The 24,153-nt window shown below is 39.0% G+C and overlaps 5 protein-coding genes and 1 pseudogene across 6 annotated transcripts; 1 reads left to right on the top strand and 5 right to left on the bottom strand.

Annotated features, from left to right (window-relative positions):
- Positions 1-6,186: 6,186 nt before the first annotated feature.
- Positions 6,187-8,822, bottom strand: LOC125967292 (gastrula zinc finger protein XlCGF57.1). The gene is made up of 2 exons (XM_049718251.2): positions 8,405-8,822; positions 6,187-7,952 (listed from the first exon to the last, which is right to left on the bottom strand). Exons 1-2 carry the CDS (start codon positions 8,526-8,528, stop codon positions 6,604-6,606), a joined length of 1,473 nt encoding a protein of 490 aa, XP_049574208.1. The 5' UTR covers positions 8,529-8,822; the 3' UTR covers positions 6,187-6,603.
- Positions 8,823-9,461: 639 nt separating this feature from the next.
- LOC125967295 (zinc finger protein OZF) lies at positions 9,462-11,753 on the bottom strand. Of its 2 annotated transcripts, none has more exons than XM_049718260.1 (2): positions 11,337-11,753; positions 9,462-10,845 (listed from the first exon to the last, which is right to left on the bottom strand). In XM_049718260.1, the coding sequence occupies exons 1-2, from the start codon at positions 11,458-11,460 to the stop codon at positions 9,794-9,796; spliced, it is 1,176 nt and encodes a 391-aa protein (XP_049574217.1). In that variant the 5' UTR covers positions 11,461-11,753; the 3' UTR covers positions 9,462-9,793. The 2 variants fall into 2 exon arrangements, with proteins under 2 accessions (XP_049574217.1, XP_049574214.1); XM_049718257.1 differs by having other exon boundaries at positions 11,307-11,753.
- Positions 11,754-11,910: 157 nt separating this feature from the next.
- On the bottom strand, positions 11,911-12,754 carry LOC125967301 (gastrula zinc finger protein XlCGF57.1-like; annotated as a pseudogene).
- A 223-nt stretch (positions 12,755-12,977) lies between these two features.
- LOC125966825 (zinc finger protein 271) lies at positions 12,978-17,451 on the bottom strand. Its single transcript, XM_049717295.2, has 4 exons — positions 17,068-17,451; positions 15,519-16,810; positions 14,642-14,783; positions 12,978-13,846 (listed from the first exon to the last, which is right to left on the bottom strand). Exons 1-4 carry the CDS (start codon positions 17,186-17,188, stop codon positions 12,981-12,983), a joined length of 2,421 nt encoding a protein of 806 aa, XP_049573252.1. The 5' UTR covers positions 17,189-17,451; the 3' UTR covers positions 12,978-12,980.
- A 680-nt stretch (positions 17,452-18,131) lies between these two features.
- On the bottom strand, positions 18,132-20,598 carry LOC125967298 (gastrula zinc finger protein XlCGF17.1). Its single transcript, XM_049718262.2, has 2 exons — positions 19,671-20,598; positions 18,132-19,286 (listed from the first exon to the last, which is right to left on the bottom strand). Exons 1-2 carry the CDS (start codon positions 19,777-19,779, stop codon positions 18,328-18,330), a joined length of 1,068 nt encoding a protein of 355 aa, XP_049574219.1. The 5' UTR covers positions 19,780-20,598; the 3' UTR covers positions 18,132-18,327.
- Positions 20,599-20,937: 339 nt separating this feature from the next.
- Positions 20,938-23,787, top strand: LOC125967299 (oocyte zinc finger protein XlCOF22). The gene is made up of 2 exons (XM_049718263.2): positions 20,938-21,409; positions 21,769-23,787. The coding sequence occupies exons 1-2, from the start codon at positions 21,223-21,225 to the stop codon at positions 22,647-22,649; spliced, it is 1,068 nt and encodes a 355-aa protein (XP_049574220.1). The 5' UTR covers positions 20,938-21,222; the 3' UTR covers positions 22,650-23,787.
- Positions 23,788-24,153: the final 366 nt, after the last annotated feature.

Raw genomic sequence — 24,153 nt, forward strand, 5'->3', positions numbered from 1 at the left:
TAATGCATGTTTGCTATGCTGCTTAGTAATGTTATGCTTTTAAATTGCCTTTTGGCTATTGTGAAAAATTATATTTAAAAATAAAACAATTATACTTTGCTTTATCATATGGTTATATTCAAAGACGGTACTGAATAAAACAGGAAAATAATTACCAAAAACTGTCAAGAGTCCACTCTAGAAGATTTCACCCTTTTGGTTTGCGAATATTTGATTAAAACAGTACAGTGCTTCTTTATTCCTTCCGTTTACAAAAATGCTTACCATTTCTTGTAAATGTAAAAATGAAAAGTGTTCATTTGGTGTATGGAAAATATTGGGGGGGTTTTTGTGTCAAGAAGTTCATCCATGACAGCAGCGCACATCAAGATGCAAACTCCTTAATTTGAGAATGAATTAGATATTCTTATATTTTTATATTTTATTTTTGACCTTGGTCTTACTGCATGCTTACACATGCATGAATCCTATTGTCATTAGGAGTGACAGGAAACCGAGAGCCAGCCTATTCCAGCTGAATTAGGGTGAGAGGTGATGTACACCCAGGAATCATCATCCATCCGTCAGTCAACAGACTGACAGTCAGACAACCATTAGCACACTTGAGTCTCTGGCTATGCCAATGCAGGGAAAACGTGCAAACTCTTCACCGGAAACGCATGAGCAGGAGAGACAGAGCTTTCAACTATAGTTGAAGATTTCAAAACAATAAGAATACGGCAACTATTAAATAAATTACGGCTATATATTGATTTTCTTTTTTAAACCCATAGAATGCATGATTTCACCATGAAAATGGTAACATTTCTGTTTTTCTTGATCAAATACATAGGGTATAGTGGGAAGTGTAATTTGCCTCAATTCTAAATGCAGTCAGGTAATTATCAACAACCATAGTAAAATCTGTTGTGCTCAAAATAAATGCTTCAATGTCATGAAGAAGTTTTGTCTAGAAAGTAGGAAATTCATTTTCAGGACCCACACATGAGAATACCCCAACATCTGGGACCCTATTTCCGTGCCAAGCACAAGTCGAGTGCATGACAGATTTTTTTTTTTGGGATGCTGCACGTCTAGAATTGTATACAACCGGGCGTTTACATGATTGTGTGCCATTATGGGATGGGATTTACAGCCAACGCTCCCCTCATTCCCATTAAATTTGGAGTTTGGTAGTATAACACTGCTTGACATTGCAGGAACTGACTCTGTGAGGTTTGAGAGATGAGATTGGTGCCCGCAAATTACATTTTTAATGTACAAACTGTTTGATCTCCTTTGCGGATGATGTGGTCGGCCACGCGTGTGACATGGGCAATTACAGACTGTGTGGAACCCTCAATCAAGCATCTATGCGTGACCCCCTCAAGACACCCTCCCTCCCCTCCAGTTGTGACACGAAGTCATGGTAATGCAATTAAAATATTTTTGAGATGATCATGATAACAGTTCGTTCCGTTAATTAATTTTTGCAATGATTCAGAGGGATTGTCCCGTGCTGTTATTATATTCATTTGAAAACTCTTGCATTACTATATACCTCTCTCTGGTGCAGTCAGTTATTCTAGTTACTAGCATACAAAATCTGCCAAGCATTCAGCAATTAAGTGAGTATTAGAATCCTGAAATAAATAGATAAGTTAGGCAAAGCTATCCTGATATTTATTCATGAGTAAATTACAAAAAGTACAAGTTGGCCTTTTTCTACCTTCAGTCCCTGAGCCCCCCAAATGTTTGTGCATGTCCCTTCCCTCAGATGCTCAAAGGCTTTTTATTCAGTCTCTGAAATAAAATCCCTACAGTTGAGATTTGTCAAATGGTGTAGCAGCTGGAAGGAAGGACCCAGTTACAGGTATTAGGTATTAGTTTTAAGGATTTTACAGAAAAGGGTGGAAGAAAAGATTGATTACTGCTTGCTATTCCAAAGAAAGTGGCGAAATAAACGAGAGAGTGAGCTCATAGCAGCGTCTGGGAAAATCAGTGATTCCCCTGGGAGACTAGCTGAGCTCAATTACCAGGAGAATACTGTAGCAAAGGGAAGCTGAAAGGATACAGCATCGATCTGTCACACGCTGACAGTGGGGAAGGGAGCACAGTTGAGAAGGTGCAGAAAACCATGCAAGTATAAAATCATTTTGTCCTATTTGGAAAATGACTAATTGTAAAGTAGTCATAATAATGGTAAAGAGGATCAGCAATTGCTGACCGTTTCTAAATGTTGCAGAGTGGACAGAACTCATAATTTTAAAATGAAGAGGCAGCATCTTCACTTTGAGTCAAACTACTTCCTATTTCATGGAGGAGGGTGAACAGACAGGTTATACCAACATGGGAGTCGGAAGAATCAATTGATGCCATAGTAACTTCAACTTGTGACACTATACGTAAGTAAAGTATGTACTGTATCTATCTGTACCACTATTCAAATCCTTGCTGGCATCACGAGGATTAACTCTTGAGCTTTGTTTTCGTGTTATTTTGAGTCAGCACTACAGAAGGATACCTTATGACAACAAAGATGTTATGTGTCAACCATAAAACCGGTAGTGTAGCAAAAATCTATTCTGCATGCTTAGTCAATACCAACTCCAAGATTCTCGCACATCATGAAAGCATGAGTACTTTTTATGTTTTATATAGAAATTGATACATTTTATTAATCCTGTCAGAGTAACGGTACTCAGGTCAACGTCTCTTTACAATTTATGACAATTAAGAATAGCACTTACAAATTGCATGTTGATTTAATGATCATTTTATGTTGCACAGTTTGAGTCTAATGGATTACTTCAATTTACTTTGTCCTCTGCCAAAACTTCAAAGGGCAAATTGAAGGTCTACCAACATCCCAAAATGGATTTTGTTCGACTTTGGAGGTGCAACTGTAAAAACTCTTCGTACCTGCGGCATCAAATGACAGCACTGATATAAACCAAGAAGCATCTGTTCACTTTTTGGACTTCAATCAGAAAGCTTCAGGCCACAAATGGTTGCATCATTTTTGTACCTAATGGTAGCAATGCAGAACTAATGAACACTTATGACTTGCATTTAATATATCTGCAATGCACTTTATGAAAATGTCTTATTTCATAAGTAGTTATGCATGTGTTGCAAACGATATTATTTTGTCACAAAATAAGTGACGGAAAATCAGCATTCACACACGCAGGCTCTTTTTCAAAATGCAATTAATTACTAAATTAGATCTGGAGGGTTCATTTTTGATATGACAGCACCTACTGTGTCAGCAGCAGCTTAATCTAGTGTTTTTGAGAAGGGGACAGCCACAGTTGATTGGATCCGACTACCCAGTGTAAATTTTCTAGCTTTAATGGCTTTCTTGTCGGTAACTAAAACAGTTTGAAACAATTGAATTAATTGACATATTTTGTGCAATGGATATCAAATCCTTAACTAAATTCAATAAAAACAGCTCTTAAAGGAGCAGTTTTATGCTATTTTAAGATTTCCACAGTAAATTCTACGCATATGATTATACATTACCTTTGGCACAATAGCAATCGAAATTCTTATGAAATGTGAGGTTTTTAGCTAGCTATTTTTCTGACCTAGAAGTAAGATGCCTGAGTCACTTAAACCCTGATACCGGTGTACTCGCACACATTTGTAGGTGGACTTGAGGTGTGTTCATTGACTGCTCAAAAAGAAGGGCATCACAAAATTACATAGAAAAATGCTCCAAACAGCTGTCTAGTTGTGAAAACTCCAAAATCAGAACAGCCGCATGTCAACTGAAGTTGACAACTGAGTTTACACAAAATGTAAAGAACAAAAAAGAGGTAGTGGGATTTAGATAAGGATGCAGTGGCATAGAGGTCATCCAGTAAACTAAAGGGTCCACTGTTCGATTCTAACTCTGCCCGAGTTATGGGTCATTGTGTCCTTGGGCAAGACACTTTGCCACCTTGCCTCCAGTATCACTCCCACTGGTATATGAATGTTTGGTGGTAGTCAGAAGGGCCGTAGGCAGGCACTGGCAGCCACACTTTTATCAGCCTGCCCCAGGGCAGCTATGGCGACTTAGGTAGTTTACCACCATCAGTGTGAATGTATATGTATGAATAATGCATCTACTGTGAACGCTTTGAGTATAGGCTCCTGTAAAAAAAAAATAATAAATACATTTTTAAAAATAAGAATTTTATCATCATCATTATTCATATCATTACCATCTTACAAGCCATCATAGTGTTACGCTAGTTTAGGAGACTGGCCTACTGTCAACTCAAATGGTAGCTCAAGCTGTTTAAAGAGGCGTCAAATCCAGGTCCAGAAAGAAGAAAGTTTGCCACAGTTTGACTTTAGCCACAGATGCTCCCCCATCCCTTCAATTTCTTCTCAAGGGACTTAAAACAGTTCTGAATAATAATAATAATAACAATAATAATAATAATAATAAATACATTTTATTTGTAAGGCGCCTTTCAAGGCACTCAAGGTCATCATACAGACATAAAATAGCATACACAAAATATGAAACCAGTATAAAAGCAAAGAAACATCTACAGCAGAGTGATGGGTTCAGACCCATGTCTGCAATGTAAATTCATTTTTTTTTTTTTTTTTCCTCGTATTATTTGGCTCAATTGTCACTCTGTGCAAAGCTTGTTGGGACACAATTAGGGGAAAAACAGAACACTGTACTCTCTTCAGTACAAATTTAATAGATTACTCTAGCAGCTAGAGCAGTACTAGCTAGAGTCTAGCTATATATAGGAAATAACTAAATAGTACCGTATTTGTTTTGTTTGGGATATTTGACCGCATAAAAGACGGTGAAACGCACAATTCTTCTTTTGGAACATTGATGCGATCTTTTGTCACCATCTAGTGGACAGTTAAGAGGAATGAAATAGGGTGACAACTGTTGAAGATTGTGACCAGGGGTGGATCTAGGATATCAGGTGCTTAACATTGATTGATTTTTATTTATAAGAAATTGTTTGCCTCCTGTTATTTTTTATTCTAATTTATGTTAATTATTTATTCTCAGATGGGTTATTTCAGCAGATAAAAACCTTTTTATTTAGTCTTAAAAAGACTAAACTAAGGCCAAATATTGAAGTTATATTTTATAATTTAACACACTATACATGTTTCACACCAGGCTGAGATTACTGTATTATTTATTTATTTATTTATTATTTATTTGTTTTTGCAATGTCAGTTGACAATTAAATGCACTGAATGTTGTTATTAATGGACAGTCACATTACAGATAGTCAGCTAGCAAAATCAGTCAAAACTGGACAAATCTGGCGCATCAGTCTGTTTAGCAGCAGCTGTTGCTGGTGGTGGCGGTGTTTTTGTTTTTTTTTCTAAGCCTATCAAGGGGGGACTCGAGTCCTAGTGGCCTGCTGTCAACACTGGCCACTCGGGAAATTTATAAAGGAATCGGCAATATCCAAGGTTATGCAAATAATTCAAAGAGCATTGATATAAGCACTAGCACTAAATATAATAATTCCTACAAACGGCACCCTTTGCCAGCGACCAATGAATAAACTACGTCAATCGTTATGCATCACTACAGCCCGACTTCACTACCCAGCATACACCATCAACCAGGACGTGGGCTCGCAGCAGTAACGCGCCACGGTTCAAATGTTTGCACTGACATCGCAAACTATCAAAAACACCAGGTTAAAACAATGCTTTCACTAAGCAATAGAAGTGGCAAGTTAAAAAAACACCCAACCAGTTCACAAAGATGGCAACAGCTGACCAAGCAGTTTAACAACCAGCCGAAAGGAAATTAAAAAATCCAGCACCTTACCGGTAGCGGGTGTTGCTCTTCCAGGTATTTTGAGTTTGTGTGACACCTTGCTCATTAGCGCTTATTTATGTGTCACTCTTGGATCGCTGACAGCGTCCGCAGCCAATCACAAGCCAGAGCCCCATCCAGGTAACTGCTCCGCCCCCCTAAATAGCTGCGCTGCGTTTCCTCCCTATCAGTAATCACACCATCACTCGTGACAGTGCGTAACGGTCACCATGGATCATCAAGTGGATATAATGTGACTAATTATGACTTTATTAAAAACTGTACATCTTTCCAAAACTGGCGAAAAGACAAGAAAACTGTTCAGGAAGACTGACATGTTGGCTAGAAGGAAGCCTTATCTTCCAAAGGAGGAGGGGACACTTGAAATCACAAAAAAATGGAAATAATACTTTATTGCTGTAGGAGTTAATTGTGGTATCCAGTAGTGGAAGCAATCATAAACATATTAAAGCAAGCAAACATTATGTACATTATTTATGTTATGTACATTAATTGTCTAGAGGAGACAAACGGTTAAAAAATATATAAAGCAAGTACGATTTAAATAAAATTGTAAAAGTGACAACAAAAAGATCTGCATAATGCATTGCAAAATGTGCAATAGACCTCAAGGAGCAACAGTAAGAATTATTAGGACTTGAGTAAAATGTAACTCATTTGAGGCTTTGTAATGACTTAGTGACAGTCTGACATGTTACATTTGATCATATTGTATATTTTATGTGTATTTATTTTCCATATTACTGCAAACACAAAAACCTTCTGAACTTGTTAAAAAGTTACCTTGCAGTTCATTAAAGTCCTGCAGCATCATTGCCTTCTCTTTTATTTGCCAAAGCACACTTGTGTTTCTTAATCTCATACTTATCATAGAATTTTTTATCACACACACTACAACTGAATGGTTTCTCACCAGTGTGTCTTTTGGAATGTCTTGTCATGGTGCCTCTTTGAGAGAATCTTTGACCACACACTGTGCAGGAAAACTCCTTTTCCCCAGTGTGTGTTCGCATGTGTTTAAGCAATCCTGAGCGGTCAGTGAAACTTAAGTCGCAGACTGAACAGCCAAAAGGTTTCTCACCCGTGTGTGTTCTTGTGTGTGTTGTTAAATTTCCCTTTAAAGAGAATGTTTTACCACAAATTGAGCAGGCAAAAGGTTTCTCACCCGTATGTGTTCTCTTGTGTTGAAGCAACCCTGAATGGTCAATGAAACTTACATTGCAGATCGAACAGGCAAACGGCTTTTCTCCGGTGTGTGTTCTTGTGTGTGTTATTAAGCTTCCCTTGATAGTAAATCTCTTACCACACAGTGAACAAGCAAAAGGTTTCTCCCCTGTATGTGTTCTTGAGTGGCGAACTAATCCCGATCGAATACTGAAACTTAAATTGCAGACTGAGCAGGCATACGGTTTCTCTCCCGTGTGTATTCTCATGTGTTTAACCAACGATGAACGGAGACTGAAAGTTACATTGCAGACTGAGCAAACATAAGGTTTCTCGCCAGTGTGTATTCTTGTATGTGTTGTCAGTTGTCCCTTCTGAGCAAATCGTTTACCACAGACTGAGCAGGTGTAACGTTTCTCCCCAGTGTGTGTTCTCATGTGATTGACCAATGAAGAACGAACACTGAAACTTAAGCTGCAGACAGAGCAAGAATAGGGTTTCTCTCCAGTGTGTGTTCTCATGTGTACTTTCAAAGTATATTTGGCGTCAAAGCTTTTCCCACACTGAGAACACTCCCAACGTTTGGCCTCAGTGTGACATGTTACATCCCCTTCAGCACATTCATCATCAGTCTCAGGTAAGTGTGAGGTTGTGTTGTCACTATCTGAGAGTGGCGCTAAGTTGTCTGCTTGAGATCCTCTACCATGGTCTCCATCACCTTCATCATCATCCCCTTCGATCTTCACAATGACACAGTTAAAGGGCAATTTGGTGATAGCCGACTCCTCCTCTTCTTTTTTAACATGAGTGGACCTCTTATTCTCATCTTCATAACTGCTTGGGGGCTCCGGGCCCTCTTTCGTTTTAATGTCAGGGGTCTCTGGGTCCTCCTCTTCTTCTTTAAAGGAGTAGGGCACATCTTCCTCATTAAAATAGGAGGTCTCTTGCATCTGCTGCTCAGCATGATCTTCATGAATGACTGCAAGAGGGGTGAAGATGTCAAGAACAGGTACAGTTGTGAAATTGGTTTCTACATTTTTCGCATATTATTAAAATTAATAGCGGGTTTTTGAATGAGTTAACATTGAGAAAATCTACACTATACTAAATCAACAAAATTCTACACTCTGTCCCTATAAGTCGTTACAAAATCAAAACATCGATGTTGACGTTACTCAGATATCGTCCCTCTTCATTGTTCTGCTGTTCTCGTCATCTCCTTGACATGTTCTCTAACATGCTAACTTGTACCGAAATAATAAATACATAAATAAATAAATAAATTGACCAACATGACTACATATTTACGTCACACAGTGCCCGCATCTTTAATTTTATGACTGACGAATTCATTACAAAAAAGAAATATATACAGGAATGCTGCTAAAAATAAAAAATATTAACTAAAAAAATATCAAGAGATGAACAAACCTGCTCCGTGTCTCACATGAGGCTTCTTGAAAACAACGTCCAGTAGTTGACGTTGTTGCTCGTTCTCCTCTTTTGTTCGACAGAGCTCACCCTCGTAGCCATTGATCATACTTTTTGCACACATTTCACACGATGATGACCAACACTTTACACTCACTCTTGATCTCCGTGTAGCGATACGACGCTAATAAACGCGTCTCTTTGTTCGTAGCTAAGCTATCGTAAGAAGCTTAAAAGTACACTAAAACGAGTTTATACAGACAGGACGATTCCCTCAATGGGGTTTTACTCCAGTAGGAAAGTAATGGGACATTCTGTGTCGAGGCTTAAGTGTCTTCTGTCGGAATTTGGGGAGAATCATTAAATGAAGCTCGTGTAGTGACGCAAAACGTATACGGAAGTACAGCAGTAGCGGAAGTTGGACGGCAACTCCCCTTGGACAAACTATGCGTCACAATCACAAACCATTTTAGTGGCTTTTCACTGCTACATATGACTTCGCAAATTTTCATCAGCTTCTTATATATGATTTATTTATGTTTTATGGAGGATTATTGCAGCTGTACGCCCGGTTCTCATATAATATTACCAATTTCAGAATAAAGACACCGTGTTTTCTTTTTAAAATGTGTATACGTCATGTGATTTCTGTGGAATTAAATACGAAAACAAATCAGATATTGCTTACGAATGTCTCTTTTGTACCGTGCTAATTTTCTGAGCTCATGTGTCATGACAGAGATGTATACAGTTGAAATTAATACGGGGAGCAGTAGTTTAGCAAACCGACAATTACTATTAACCCTTTATACTGAGGCACTTGCTCGTATAGATATGGATACTGATGTTAGTACTAATCTTGAATATGTTATGTTTCTTTTATCGGAATATTAGCCTGAGTGTAAAAATTGCCAAAATGTGCCGAATCAAAACTATACATATTTACGTTAATAAACTCGCCACCAGGGGGTGCTGAGTATGACGGACCAAAATTGACAAACTAAAAAAATAAACAAGAGACGATAAAAACAAATGTTGAAAAAATACATACATTAAAAATATATAAAGATATTTAATTGTATTTATTTGAATTTCCATTTTGTCTCATTTTTAATCAATGTAATTTATAATGAATATTTTTGATAATTGATAACTACTTCACCTTCAATATAATTGTGCACAGCAGTTGAAGAACAATGATTTGTAGTATTTCTTGCATCACATAGAGATCATTTAAAAGTTCACAGATTTAAATAACGCCTCTCAATCATGGGTTAGGGTTATTACATTTTGACTACTTGTCTTGCAATTTATGGCACAAATAAAATTTTCCAAACAAGATAAACAGTTAAAATTAAAGGTTTACAGTGTCTTTGAAGTCCAGCAGCTTCATTTACCACAGCTCTTTTCACCAGCACACTGGTGTTTCGTAACCAGATACTTCTGAGAAAAGTTTTTATCACACGCACTGCAGCTGTATGGTTTCTCACCAGTATGTGTTCTCATGTGTTTAACCAAATTTGATCGTTCACTGAAACTTAAGGTGCAGACCGAGCAGGCAAAAGGTTTTTCTCCGGTGTGCGTTCTCATATGAATGTTTAGATGAGCCTTACGAGCGAATCGTTTCTCACAAACTGAGCAGGTGAAAGGTTTATCACCGGTATGTCTTCTTGCGTGTATGTTCAGATGTGCCTTCCGGGCAAATTGTTTACCACAAACTGAACAGTCAAAAGGTTTCTCTCCAGTGTGTGTTCTTGTGTGTGCTCTTAAATGTCCCTTTATAGAGAATCTTTTACTGCAAATTAAACAAGCAAAAGGTTTCTCTCCAGTGTGCGTTCTCATGTGCTTCCCCAAGTTTGAACGTTCACTGAAACTTACCGAGCAGACTGAACAGACAAAGGCTTTCTCTCCAGTGTGTGTTCTCGTGTGTGCTATCAAGTGTGCCTTCTGAGTGAATATTTTACCACAGAGTGAACAAGAAAAAGGTTTCTCTCCAGTGTGTATTCTTATGTGTACTTTCAAACCCCACTTTGAACCGAATGATTTCCCACACTGCGAGCACTTCCATTGTATCTCATCATCTTCATCATCAGTGTCGGGAGAGTGTGACAACACATCAGCATTATTGGATAGTGAAACTAGGAGCTTGTCTGTTTGTGATCCTCCACAGTGGTCTCTATCATTTTTTTCTTCATCATCATCTTCACTCTTCACAATGACTTTGAGTGGAAAGTTGTTGATATCTTCCTCCTGCTCTTCTTCTTTAATGTGAAGAGGCAATGGAGCTTCTTCTTTAATGTTGGGTAGCTCTGTCTCCTCTACACCCGCTTTAATGAGGGGTCGCTCTAGTGTTTCCTTTTTTGTGTGAGGAGCCTCTAGTTCCTCCTGCTCCACCCTGTAGCTCCACACCTGCTGCTCAGGATGAAGATCTTTATGGATGGCTGCAGGACAAAAGAACACAAACACATAGGGTTTGGTAAAGCTTTGCTCATTTGAGTGTCATATTATAAATTTTATGTGGTGATGTTGGAACAATCAAGTACACGTGAGGTACGTAGTAGAGCGTTACAACTAAAGTAGTCTCGCAGTCAATTGATCTGAAACATCAGCATTCTATCTTTTTGGGAAGTACCTTTCCTCGTTTTTCGACTGACACGTAACAGTTACAGTACTAAATCACCTTTCAATCATTACCCCATTTTGCCAATTGTTTTACGTTCGTGAAATGGCAGTGAAATGACCTTAAAGGATTTGTTAACTAGAGGTTCATAGCTCGGTTTTGCTATCAGGAACAACGTCACGATCATGGGTTGCATGCGATGCCCGACTTAACAAATGAGAATCAAAAAATCATCGCAGGAATATTGTTAACGATTGTAGTTATTACATGAGTTGTACTCACTTGACATGTGAGAATTAGAAGTGAACAAACCTGCTTTGTATAGCACGACTTGCGGTTTCTTGAAGACAGCGTCTAGTAGTTGAATTTGTCGCTTGTTTTTCTCTTTGTTTCGAGAAAGTTCGTTGAAATGTTCTTTCGCACGTTTTGCACACATTTTCACACGATAATTACACTTTAAACGCACTCTTGATCTCTTCCGGGCGATTGTGTGGAAAGGTTCTGCGTCGTGTTGGTCGCAGCTCCCAGGCTAAGCTAAGCTATCTCGGGAAGCTTTAAAGTTCGCCTGGACGGCTGTATCGGGACATGAATATTTAATCAAAGCTGCTTTATTCCAGTAACGCGGGGATGGGACGCGCTGCGTTAAGTCTTCAGTGCGTTCAGTGCTTCAGAAAAAATATTGTAATCCGTAAGGTCGCTCGAAACATAAGCGGAAGTAGAAAGCGGAAGTGAGACGGAAAGCCCGTTTGGACAAATCTGTGCCATATTGACAAATTGCGTTTGTGTTTAATGGATATTGTATTATTTTTACACACAAACCCTGTGAACGACATCACAGGGGAATTTATATAAACATTATGGGCGGGGCATTAATGACAAACTTGAGTTTTTTTGTGCTTTTAAACCAGTTTACTTGCCCGATCACCACAATGCTGAAATGATACAAGCAAATGTGAGGCCACAGTTTGAACGAATTACATTGCGGAAGAATACATTTGTAAATCAGGAATCCAGCCACTTCTACTTCCACGAGGATTAGTTTGGAGGAAAGAAATTAACCGAGGACTACGAAAGCCAGTTAATACATCACAGCATATCATAGCCAGACAGACAAATAATGTAAATGCATCCTCCGGCTTCAAATCTGTACTTGGTTCACAAACAACATTTCTGAAATGTTTTAATCACACACACTTTTAGCTAAACATTCTCACCAGTCTTTTTTCATGTGGTGAATGAAGGATGTATGGTAACTAAAACTTGTGCTGCAGACTGAACATGAAAACGTTTTTTCTCCACTGTGTGATCTCACATGTTCTCTCAAAGTCGCCTTTTGTGAGAATCTTTGACCGGAAACTGAGCAGGCGAAAGGTTTCTCCCCAGTGTGCGTTCTCATGTGTAGAACCAGACCGGAACAAACTCGAACATTTGTGTTGCAGACCCAGCAGGTAAATGGCTTCTCTCCAGTGTGCGTTCTTGTGTGTGCAACAAAACTCCCCTTTATAGAGAAGCTTTTGCCGCAGAATAAGCAGGAAAAGGGTTTTCCCCCAGTGTGCGTTCTCGTGTCGCGCCAATGCTGAACTATCGTTAAAACTGGTGCTGCACACCGAGCAGGAATGCGGCTTTTCTCCAGTGTGTGTCCTCGTGTGTGTCGTCAGGCTTCCTTTCTGCATGAAACCTTTACCACAAAGCGAGCACATGAACGGTTTCTCTCCTGTGTGACAGCTCATGTGCCGTTCCAATGTTGTTGATGTGCTTCTTTAAACTGCCCTTCTGGGAAAATCTTCTGCCACAAACTGAGCAGATGAATGGTTTTTCTCCCGTATGCATTCTGGTGTGTTCAATCAAATGCGGATTTCGAGAAAATCCTTTATCGCACACCAAACGAATGAAGGGTGTTTCTCTAGCATGACATCTTGTGTCACAGTTTTCACACAGTTGTGCAGATGTGCAGATTCATTTACCACTGCATTTGTCAACAACACACTTGTGTTTCTTAACCTGATACTTTTGAGGGAATCTTTTATCACACACACAACAACTGAATGGTTTCTCACCAGTGTGCATTCTTATGTGTCTCGTCAAAGCACGTCTCTGAGAGAAACATTTGGTACAAAATGAGCAGGAAAAGGGTTTTTCCCCAGTGTGTTCTCTCATGTGTTTAGCCAAACTTGAACGGTCACAGAAACTTAAGGTGCAGAGTGAGCATTCAAAGGCTTTCTCTCCAGTGTGTATTCTTGTGTGTCGGTTCAAATGTGCCTTGCGAGCGAATGCTTTACCGCAAAAAGGGCAGGCAAAAGGTTTTTCCTCTGTGTGTGTTTTCATGTGATTTGTTAAATTAATCTTTTGACTGACTCGAAGACCACAGACTGAGCAGCAAAAAGGTTTCTCTCCAGTATGTGTCCTTGTATGTCTATTCAAATGTGCCTTACTAGCAAATCTTTTACCACAATCTGAACAGGTGAAAGGTTTCTCGCCTGTGTGGAGCATCATGTGTCTTCTCAGATTTTTTTTGGCAGAGAAAGATTTGTCACACAGGGAGCATTCCCAGTGTTTGTCGTCTGTTTGACATGTCCCATCGCCTTTAGGGAGTTCATCATCATCAGAGTCAGACATTTTGTTGTCACTGTCTGTTACAGGAGCTAAGAGGCTGTCTTCTTGTGGTCCTCCACCACCTTCCTCTTCAGCTTCATCATCATCACCTTCAATTTTCACAATGACACAAGTGAATGGCAACTTCGTGACATCAGCCCCCTCCTCTTCTTCTTTAATATGAGGGGAATCTGGTTTGTGCTGTTCAGGATGAAAATCTTCACTGAGGACTGCAAGACAAGAAAACAAACAAATGTTTGGAATGGCAAACGCCTCTCCATCAAATCAAACATATTATTTGTGACACCATGTACGCTGTGTGAGTGTACCAGAAGCATTGACCTTCTGGCAAAATAAAAACGTACATACGATTCAAAAATTGAAACGCCTTCTGAAACATAAACTGTCACAAAGCAGGGTAATGTCTGTACATGTTTGGCAGTGTTTATCATCAACATATTTATCATCATTTGAGAATCACTGTATGACTATATATCACTATGGTCACCATATGACAAGAATGGCATAGACTGTTGGAAATAAATACATTTCATTTCATGGAACAAATATTACAATTCAAGTTATAAGTGTAGTGTTTCGCCCAGCAGAGGAGGTCTTGCTAGTCCCATAACAATGTTACATTAAACTCTATTTGTTTAAATTAGGGTGTTCCCACAAGGGTTTTATGCTGGTGTGAAGTCAGACAATTTTTGAGCTGCTCACAAACGATTATTTTAAAAAATAGATAAATTTATCTTTTTTATATAATAATTAATGAATCAGATTAAAAACACAATTATCCATCCCTTCATTATACTAAACTCACAGGATGAGCTCCTGTGATCGATTTTTGTGACCATCAATGATCGACTTATGATCTGACCGATCACATACTGTTCGACAGAAATCGGCCAATGACGTACGTCAGACTCGGGCATTCAGTTGAGATGGTTTAAAAAATGGCGTTAACTGGAGGTAGTCAAGTAGTGAGTAAAGAAGGCTGGGGAAGTAGTGAATAAACCTACCAGTTCTGTGAGAGTCCTCCTGAGGCTCGTTGAAACCAGAGTCCAGTATTTGACGTTGTGGGTCGTTCTCTTTTGTTCCAGAAAGTTCATCATTGTATTCCTCTTTAACGCTTTTTGCACACATAATCAGACGACCATCACATCACTTTACATTCACAATTGATTTCTGCTTCGCAACGTGTTGCCAACAAACGTGTCGCTTTGACATCGGCTAGCGAGCTAAGCTAAGATGACTGGAGAATCCGATTCAACGGAAACCGAGAATTATCTATGGATATCTTAATGAATGCCGTAGTACCAATGGGACACAATGTGTCGAGGCTTCTATATATTCTGTTCTAATTTCAGAAAAAGCACATTTTGTGAAGCTCATATTTGGTTACCCAAAACGTACACGGAAATAAAGCTGCAGTGGGAGTCGTACGGCAACTCCACTTGGACAAATTCTCGCTTGTGGTGTTTGCTTTTTTCTTCCCTTTAAAACAAAACAAAACAAAATGTTTTTATATTACAATTTTAAAGAAAATTCCAGGGGATTCTCATCTATTCGTGTTTTTAAATACAATTTGACTTGGTAAAGAACTAGGATATGACTTTTGTTCGTATATTGCACCAATAACCCGAATAAAAAACACTGATGATTAAGCAAAATCAGCTTTATTGACTAAGTTTAGCATGCCAAACAGGTGATCAGATGGCTTTTTTTTTTTTCAAAGTCAGTCTCTTTCAGCTTAACTTCTTCCCAGCACACTAGTGCTTACACTTTGAAGACTTGTTTCATTTAGTGTCACAAATATTGTAAATGTTTTTCAGGGCGAGCAAAGTTTCTCAGCTTGTTAGAACTAAATTTCATTATTATTTAAAGACTGCAGCGTCATGTGCTGCTGCTTCTCTCACCGGGACACTTGTGTTTTCTCATCTGATACTTATAAGAGAACCTCTGATCACACACACTGCAATTGAACACTTTCTCACCAGTGTGTATTCTCGTGTGTTGAACTAATGAAGAACGATCAGCAAAACTTGTGTTGCACACTAGGCACGTAAAAGGTTTCTCTCCAGTGTGTGTCCTTAAATGTGTTCTTAAATGTGCTCTCTGAGCAAAGCTCTTCTTACAAACTGAGCAGAAAAAAGGTTTTTCCCCAGTGTGTGTTCTCATGTGTAGAACCAATGTGGAACGATCTCCAAAACCTAAATTACAGACTGAGCAGGCAAAAGGCTTTTCTCCTGTATGTGTTCTTGAGTGAGTGTTCAACTGCCCCTTCTGTGTGAATCTTTTACCACAGACTGAACAGGAAAAAGGTTTCTCCCCAGTGTGTGTTCTTATGTGTTGAACCAATGATGAACGATCAACAAAACTTAGGTCGCAGACCGAGCAGACAAAAGACTTCTCGCCGGTGTGTATTCTTGTATGCGTTATCAAATTTCCCTTTACAGAGAAACTTTTACCACACACTGAGCAGGAAAAAGGTTTCTCTCCTGTGTGTGTTCTGGTGTGTGTTACCAAGTGTTCCTTCTGAGTAAATCCCTTACCACAGACTAAACAAGAAAAAGGTTTCTCCCCGGAATGTGTTCTTGTGTGTCTTGTTAACGCACCTCTTTGAGAGAATATTTGGCCACAAACGGAGCAAGAAAAGGGCTTTTCCCCAGTGTGTGTTCTCATATGCTGAACAAAACGTGAATGAACACTAAACTGTGTCCTGCAGACTGAGCAGACAAACAGTTTCCCTTTAGCATGCTTGTCTTCATCAGTGTCAGAAGAGTGTGAAGTTATGTCGTCACTCTCGGATAGTGGTGCACAGTGGTCTCTATCACCTTCCGTTGTCACGTTTTGACTTGAGCTGCTGCTTGGAGGCTCCTCCCCTTCATTCTCCTTACTTTCACCGGGATGAAGTATTGACCATTGATCTTGGTCTTCACTCTTCACAATGACATGAGTCCATGGAAACGTGGTAATATCGCTGTCCTCTTCTTCCTCTTTAATGTTGAGGTTGCCTTTCTCCTCATCCTCTTCAATATGAGGAGGATGTGCATCTTCTTCATCTTTAATGTAGGGGTACTTTAGCTGTTGCTCTTCCTCTTTAACAATTGGGGGCTCTGGCCAAGGCTGTTTCATCCTGAAGCTCCACTCCTGCTGCTCAGTATGAAGATATTCTTCACTGGCCTCTTCTGGAAACAAGAAGACACAAGATTAAGTCATGTGCTGTACATGTCAACAGATACGATGAAGATATTATAATGAATGAATGAACAGACAAACTGTAGGCAATTTTGCTGTATTTTTGTATGTACTGCTGTATAATTTTGTTGTATTTTGTTTTTATTTACATTTTACACAATTTCCCACCGTCAACCGAATCCGGTTTGGACAAACTAAGCTAGTTTTAAAATTGTACATTACTGTAGTTCTTTGAGAGTTTACCAACCTTCCCTGTGCAACACAACTTGATATTTCTTGAGTACAGGGTCCAGTCGTTGACGTTCGTTCTGCTCATCTGTTTGAGAAATCTCCTTCTCGTACTCTTCTTTCACACTTTTTGCACACATTTTCCCACTTGACTTCGCGACAACAAACGCGTCCTTTTGTTGGCAGCTAGACGAGTAGCAGGGTAAACTTAAGTTCAGTCCACCGTGATGAGTTTATCGGGACAAAAAAAACGTAAATAAGTGGTCGTAATAAAAAAAATCGTCGTTGTCGACGTATGTTAAGCAATATAAAGAAGTATTCAGTGAAGCACAGCCTAAACGCTATATGCTAACTGCCACCTTGCTAACTATGTTATGCTTTGAATTTACTTCCGGATGACAAGATACGGTTATTGTTACTCAGATTTATTACTGCCTCCTCAGTTGAGGAGGTGTCATTACACTCCATAGCCTGACAAAAACACACACGCTTACGGTAACTTTGTACTGAGCTAACGTAGATAAATCAGGTTGAGTTTTCATTCCCCTTTTTCTTACAAAGGTCTTGCCAGAGCCTATCCTTAAGTTAAAAACTTTTGTTACCCACTGAAACTATAGCAAAATACTCAATTATACTGGAATAATCATGGTACCAAAAGGTATTGCAGTACAAGTAAAATAAAATAAAAAATATCTCCTAAATGTTTGAGAACAAAAACATTCTAAATGATGACATACAACTGTATTGTAGTTAAAACTATAACAAATGTAATGTATTAAAAAAATAAACGAAAAGAAATGTAATGTGTGCTACATTATTATTTTTTTTTAAATTTGAAGGCTCTTGTGGCTTTTCAAAATTTCAATGATTCTTTCAAATGCAGTATCACTAGAGGGAGCCTGTGGACTTTGAGGATTATTTATTTGAAAATGTATCAAAACGGATAGTGTATATAAATAAACTTTTTACCTTCAGGAGTTGAATCAGCACTTTTACCAATGTATTTTTCTGTGGGCATGTGTTTCCATTGTCTATGAAGCCACTAATATGGTATTTAATATAATTAAAATATTAAAGGCTGGATATGTTTGATAATGTTTTATTCAAGCTGTTTAATTGACAACCATGGACTGTACTGCATATATTTTCAAACATGAATGAGTAGCATCAGTAAGTCCCCTGAGATGCGCTACAATAAGTTATGAGTATAGTACATCATGAACCCAGCAGTGCATTTCGTTTGCAATTTGGCATCTACAGTGTTAACTACATGTGAAAGTCAACATTCGTTCTGTTTATTTAAAGTTGTGCAGCTTCTTCCACTGCTGCTGTTCTTGTCAACACACTTATGTTTATTTACTTGATACTTGTAAGAGAATCTTTGACCACACACACTGCAATTGAACACTTTCTCGCCAGTGTGTGTTCTCGTGTGCCTTGCTAGTGCTGCAGGATGACCAAACCCTTTCGTGCATACAGAGCAGGTAAATGGTTTCTCACCCGTGTGGGTTCTCATGTGTTGGACCAATGTTGAACGAACATTAAAACGTGTATTGCAAAATGAGCAGAAAAATGCTTTCTCCCCAGTGTGTGTTCTTGTGTGTGTTCTCATAGTAGCTTTCTGTGAGAATCTTTTACCGCAAATTGAGCATGAAAAGGGTTTCTCACCCGTGTGTGTTCTCATGTGTTTCGTCAAAGTGGAATAATCACTAAAACATTTGCGGCACGCTGAGCAGGAAAAAGGTTTTTCTCCAGTGTGTGTTCTCGAGTGTGTTATCATTGATGTCTTCTGAGAGAATCTTTTCCCACACACTGAACACATGAATGGTTTTTCTCCCGTGTGAATCATCATGTGTCTTCTCAGATTGGCATTGTTGCTAAATGTTTTCTCACAATGAAGACACGCCAAAGCTTTGCTGTCTGCATGACATGTTATATCGCCTTTAGAGTGTTCATCATCCATGTCAGGAGAGTATGACATGTTATCACTATTTGATCGTGGAGCTATGGGTCTGTCTGCTTGTGATCCTCCACGGTGGTCTCCATCACCTTCCTCATCTTCACTTTTCACAATGACGCGGTTGAAGAGCAACTGGGAGGGATCATCCTCATCCAGCTCTCGAAACTGCTCTTCCTCCTCCCCAATGCTATATTCGTCTTCTTCCTCCTTAATATATGGGGAATCTGGCTCCTCCTGCTCTGCCCTGGAGCTCCAATCCTGCTGCTCTTCACCAACATCTGCAGGAAACATTAAAACAAGCACACAAAGTTTGGAAAAGGCAAGCTATGCTAAATTGTGAATGTTATTGAATGTTTTGAGAGAATAAAATCAAATTTGAAGAAGAGAATAAACAAACATATTTTTCATGATATTAAGCAATTAACACAGAAAGACTAGATTCATCATCTATGACTTTCATTAATGAGGTCACATTATTACAGAGAAACAAGCAGATCACTATGAAATCAGAGCATGCATTTGTGATTAAGTTTTAATTCCCATTTAATCAGCGTTACGGCTAATACGGGAATCCTTGGGAGGGGAAAAAACTCACCCCTTTAAGAATGTCTCGGCCCAAACGGTTTGACAATTAAAACGATTATGAGGGGAGATGAACAAACCTGCTCTGTGCGTTTCATCTGGATGCTTTAAAACGGCGTCCGGTAGTTGACATTGTCGCTCATTTTTCACTTTTGATCGACAAATGTCCTCTACGTACTCCCCTATCATTCTTTCCAAACTATCACACAATAATATCAGTCTCCGTGGTATATGAGGTTAACCTCTGCGTCTCTTTTGTTAGCCAGCGGACTAAATTAGCAGGTGAAATTTTAAAGTGCACCTACTCGGAGAGTAAGTTATGTTTAATCGGTTTCACGGCCTAAATATAAACAGATTACAAAGCAAAAGCCGAAATTTTGATGGAATGATACGGACGTCTCACTTCCTGCAGTTCCTTGCTGACCTGATTTCAATTTCCTGCAGAGAAGATGCATTCGGTTCATTCAGGTACGTTACTGCCTCCTTTGGCGTGAAAGCGTCATTACAGTATAGTAGGGGAATCATACAGAAAACTGAACTTGTTTTCGTTTCACTTGCAGTCTATTTGGTATCTGGGCCTTCAGTGGGACGAGCCGACTTGATCCACCCTGAAGACCATGATAAAAACGGTGTTAGGTAACGACGTCATATTGATTGAATAAACTAACAGTAATCCGAGCGGATCTCTGCCAAGGCAAGTGAGGAGTTTCCTAGTTAACTTAATAAATCAGTAAGCGATTGGCTTAGGCAACCCTGGTAACGAGTTACTTTTATTATTTTCATCAAGTCAGTCCTCGTACTCTGCCGTCGTTCTCGCGTACATTCCCCCACACCCACACGAACTCCGTTGAGCGACGTGCTGCTAATAAAATAAAAAATAAAAAAACGTGTCTTTTCGCAACCATCCGAGTCTGACAGCAAAGACAAATATTTAGCAGGTAAATCTAGCAATAAGAGCAAATTATTTTTAAACAATGACAGAAATATAAACGGGATTACAAGTAAACAAATAATCATACCGATTTAATTAAACCGCCCCGTCGCACTATTTTCCTTGACTAGTTTTTTATTTCTGGTAGACAAGGCACACTTAGTATAATCTGATACAATACTGCCTCCTTTGGTCTGGATGGTTAATAGCACGCTAAATATTCCGGTATAATTGTTGCACTTTTGGGAAACGGAGGCTGTACCTGAGTACATCGGCTCTCTCACATCATGGTTTGAATTTAAAGTAGAATGTTTCATTGTGCTCATTTCCTAATAATTCTGTCAAATTTTTTTTCGTGGAACTTCAAGGGTGTAATGGCACATTCCCATCTCAAGAAGGCAGCAATGCACCACTATGAAGCAATCGCAGTTTTTTACTGTGCCGGAAGTAAAACAGAAAAAGAAAACAAACCTCAGGGAGACAGTCTTGAAAAGCCCTCGTACTTGAGTACATTACATAGCAGTTTGCTCTTAGTGTAGTTAATGGTTTGTTTATATAACATAGTAAACATTATTAATGTTCTGATAAACTCTTCTTGGGTCACGTTGAAGATTCTCAAAATAGCTTAGCTTGCTAGCTGCGAAGTTAGCAGTATTGCTCAGCAGCGCTCGAGTGTAAAGTGGTATGATTATCGTGTGAAAATGTGTAAAGTTGAAATGCTGAGAGCGTTGCTAAATCAGCGACTGAGTGCAGCCGTTGAAGAAGTATTTGTAGTTTTTGAGAGAACGATAGCTGAGTACGAGGAGGAACTTTGTCGGACAAAAGAGGAGAACGAGCGCCAACGTCAACTCCTGGATACTGTTTTCAAGAAGCCTCGACACGTACCAGGTTTATAGTCATATCTTCCGCTCACATGTTTAGAAGTGTATAGTAGTTAAACTTTGTGTGCATCCGCCTGAAAGACAGTACTGCAGTACTCCTGTATATTGTTTATCCTTCCCACATACAAAATGTTTAAACACATTCAAACTTATTTAGTCATATTTAAAAGGTTTCCTTTGAGTCTATTCTCACTCGATTCCCATTTACAAAATGATCGCATCAAGGTCTGCATTATAGTGGTGGGATAAATGATAGAGGGTGAATGGATTCACTCCATTCATATTTACACAAAAATAACATGTGAAGTGACCGAGCAAAGTTTGACTTGACAAAACAATGTGTGTTTCTCCTCTTGTGTCCTGCAGATATCAGTGAAGAAGATGCTAATCTTGAGCAGCAGGAGCGGAGTTCCGGGGTGGAGCAGGAGGAGCCCAAGCCACCCTACATTAAAGTGGAAGAGGACGGGGAGATTCTTCAAGGGGTGGATTTCTCAGTGTATCGTGTCATTGTGAAGAGTGAAGACGATGAAGACAAAGTTCAGCGTGAGAAAAACGGAAGGACAGAGGCTGCAAGCAGCAGCTCAAGTCATCAGAAGACAACAAGAGATGATAGAGGATCACAAGCAACCAGCCGCTTAGCGCCACTATCAGATAGTGGCGACACGATGTCTGATACTGACGATGAACACCCTAAAGGTGACGTGACAGGACACACTGATGACAAACATGTGAAATGTACTCAGTGTGACAAAACATTTGGAAACAAGAGGAATCTTAAACGACACATGAGATGTCACACAGGAGAGAAACCTTTCCTGTGCTCAGATTGTGGCAAAAGATTCTCTCGGAAGGATTATTTAATAACACACACGAGAAAACACACAGGAGAAAAACCTTTTTCCTGCTCAGTCTGCAACTCAAGTTTTACTTTTCAGTCAGCATTATTTCAGCACATGGAAACACACTTTGGGGAGAAACCGCAATGTCCTCAGTGTGACAAAACCTTTGGCAACAAGAGAAACCTGATAAGACATATGAGGCGTCACACGGGAGAGAAACCATGCATCTGCTCATTCTGCGGTGAAAGATTCTCCCTGAAGAGAAGTTTGATCAGACACATCAGAACACACATTGGTGAAAAAACCTTCTCCTGCTCAATCTGCAACACAAGTTTCTGCTATCAGTCCGGTTTGAGTAAGCACATGAAGAAACACACCGGTCCAAGTGTTGAACTCAAGTGTGTGTGATTGGAAGAATAACATCAAAGTTGGGATGTATAAATACAAAGATAACAGAAATGAAAATCAGTGTGAGCATTTATTGAATATTCTTGCTATACAGATTAAGGCCCATTTACAAGTACACTCTATGCCCTCTCTAGTAAGACAAATTAGAGCACTAGTACCTTTGGGGCTCCATAAAATGTGGGGGTCTCAGAAGTTTTTTTTTCATCAAAAGCCCTATTAAAACTCCTTTAATGACTATTGCCAAGTCAAGCTTTAAACTGTTATATTCTTAAACGTTTTTTATTTTAAATTCTTCCCTTTTTTTATCTTGATTTAGGCATACTGTATGTTAAACTGCTATTTTTATTGTACCCTCTGTTTTTAACCTACTGTAGCACTTTGAGACTGCTATGAAATATAGTGCACTATAAATTATATTTATTATAATAAACATTATGGTGGCACGGGAACAAGCGGTACAAAAAAATGGATGGATAATAATAATTATTATTATTACTAGTGGAAAAAGTCATGTTTCCCACTTCTGGGTGACATTTTGCACTCTCGTAGGAGACTTTTGGGACAATTGCATATAATTAGTGAGTCAAAACTGTGGACTCTTTGACATCTGTGCACTACAAGTGAAGTGCTTGATATCTAGTAGAATTTGATCATGTCACTAGTACAACACATTAACTACTGCGCAGTTTCGTCTCACAAGTAACATGTACGTAGGTGTCCTGCTAGTGTGTAGAGATGTCTTACAATAGTGGAAATAAATGTCACTAGTAAAGCATGTTTTACTAGTACACTGAATTGTCTTACAAATGAGGGGAAAAGAGCATACGAGTACATGAACCTTAAAGGGCAATAAATGCCCAACTGAGTCTCCATAGATAGCATGTATACATGGACACAAACACTGATGCCTGTTAATATAGGAAAGGATGTGTATTGTATGTGGACTGTTTTGATATGTTGTGATGTGATAAACCGTGTTATAGTCCTGGAGTATGCAGTAGCTCTCTGTTCTTGCGACATGTATTGTCATGCTTAATGAGTGTATTTTCAAACACTCATAAGTATCTAATCCATTCATCATCGAAGACCACAACAATGTTATCATATTGTTCAATAAAGATGTCAAAGATTGTGCAAATATGTGCTTGGAACTGATCCCATTTTTAGGCAGTTGTAGATTATGTATGCAAAAATTTGTGGTACATGATGTGTTTTTTTCTTCTCATGTTTATTAGCAGCTAATTATACCCCCCACCTCCTTGTTCACAATAATAAGGCTAGGAAACACTTAACCAAGGCTAGCTAGTTCTTTTTCCCCCTCTTATTTTGTCAAGTTATTAAAAATGGATGTTGCATAGAATTCCAAATGTCAGGTTGATGTCATGTCAACTCGGGTAGTTGTGGTCCAGCATGAGCCACGAATCGAGGTCCCCGACACTAACAGCATTATATTTAATATTCTAAAGTGCATTATTTTCTCAGTCTTCTTGTGTATTGTCAAGTC

The sequence above is a fragment of the Syngnathus scovelli genome, chromosome 4 (genome assembly GCF_024217435.2).
Source record: "Syngnathus scovelli strain Florida chromosome 4, RoL_Ssco_1.2, whole genome shotgun sequence".
Lineage (NCBI taxonomy): Eukaryota > Metazoa > Chordata > Actinopteri > Syngnathiformes > Syngnathidae > Syngnathus > Syngnathus scovelli.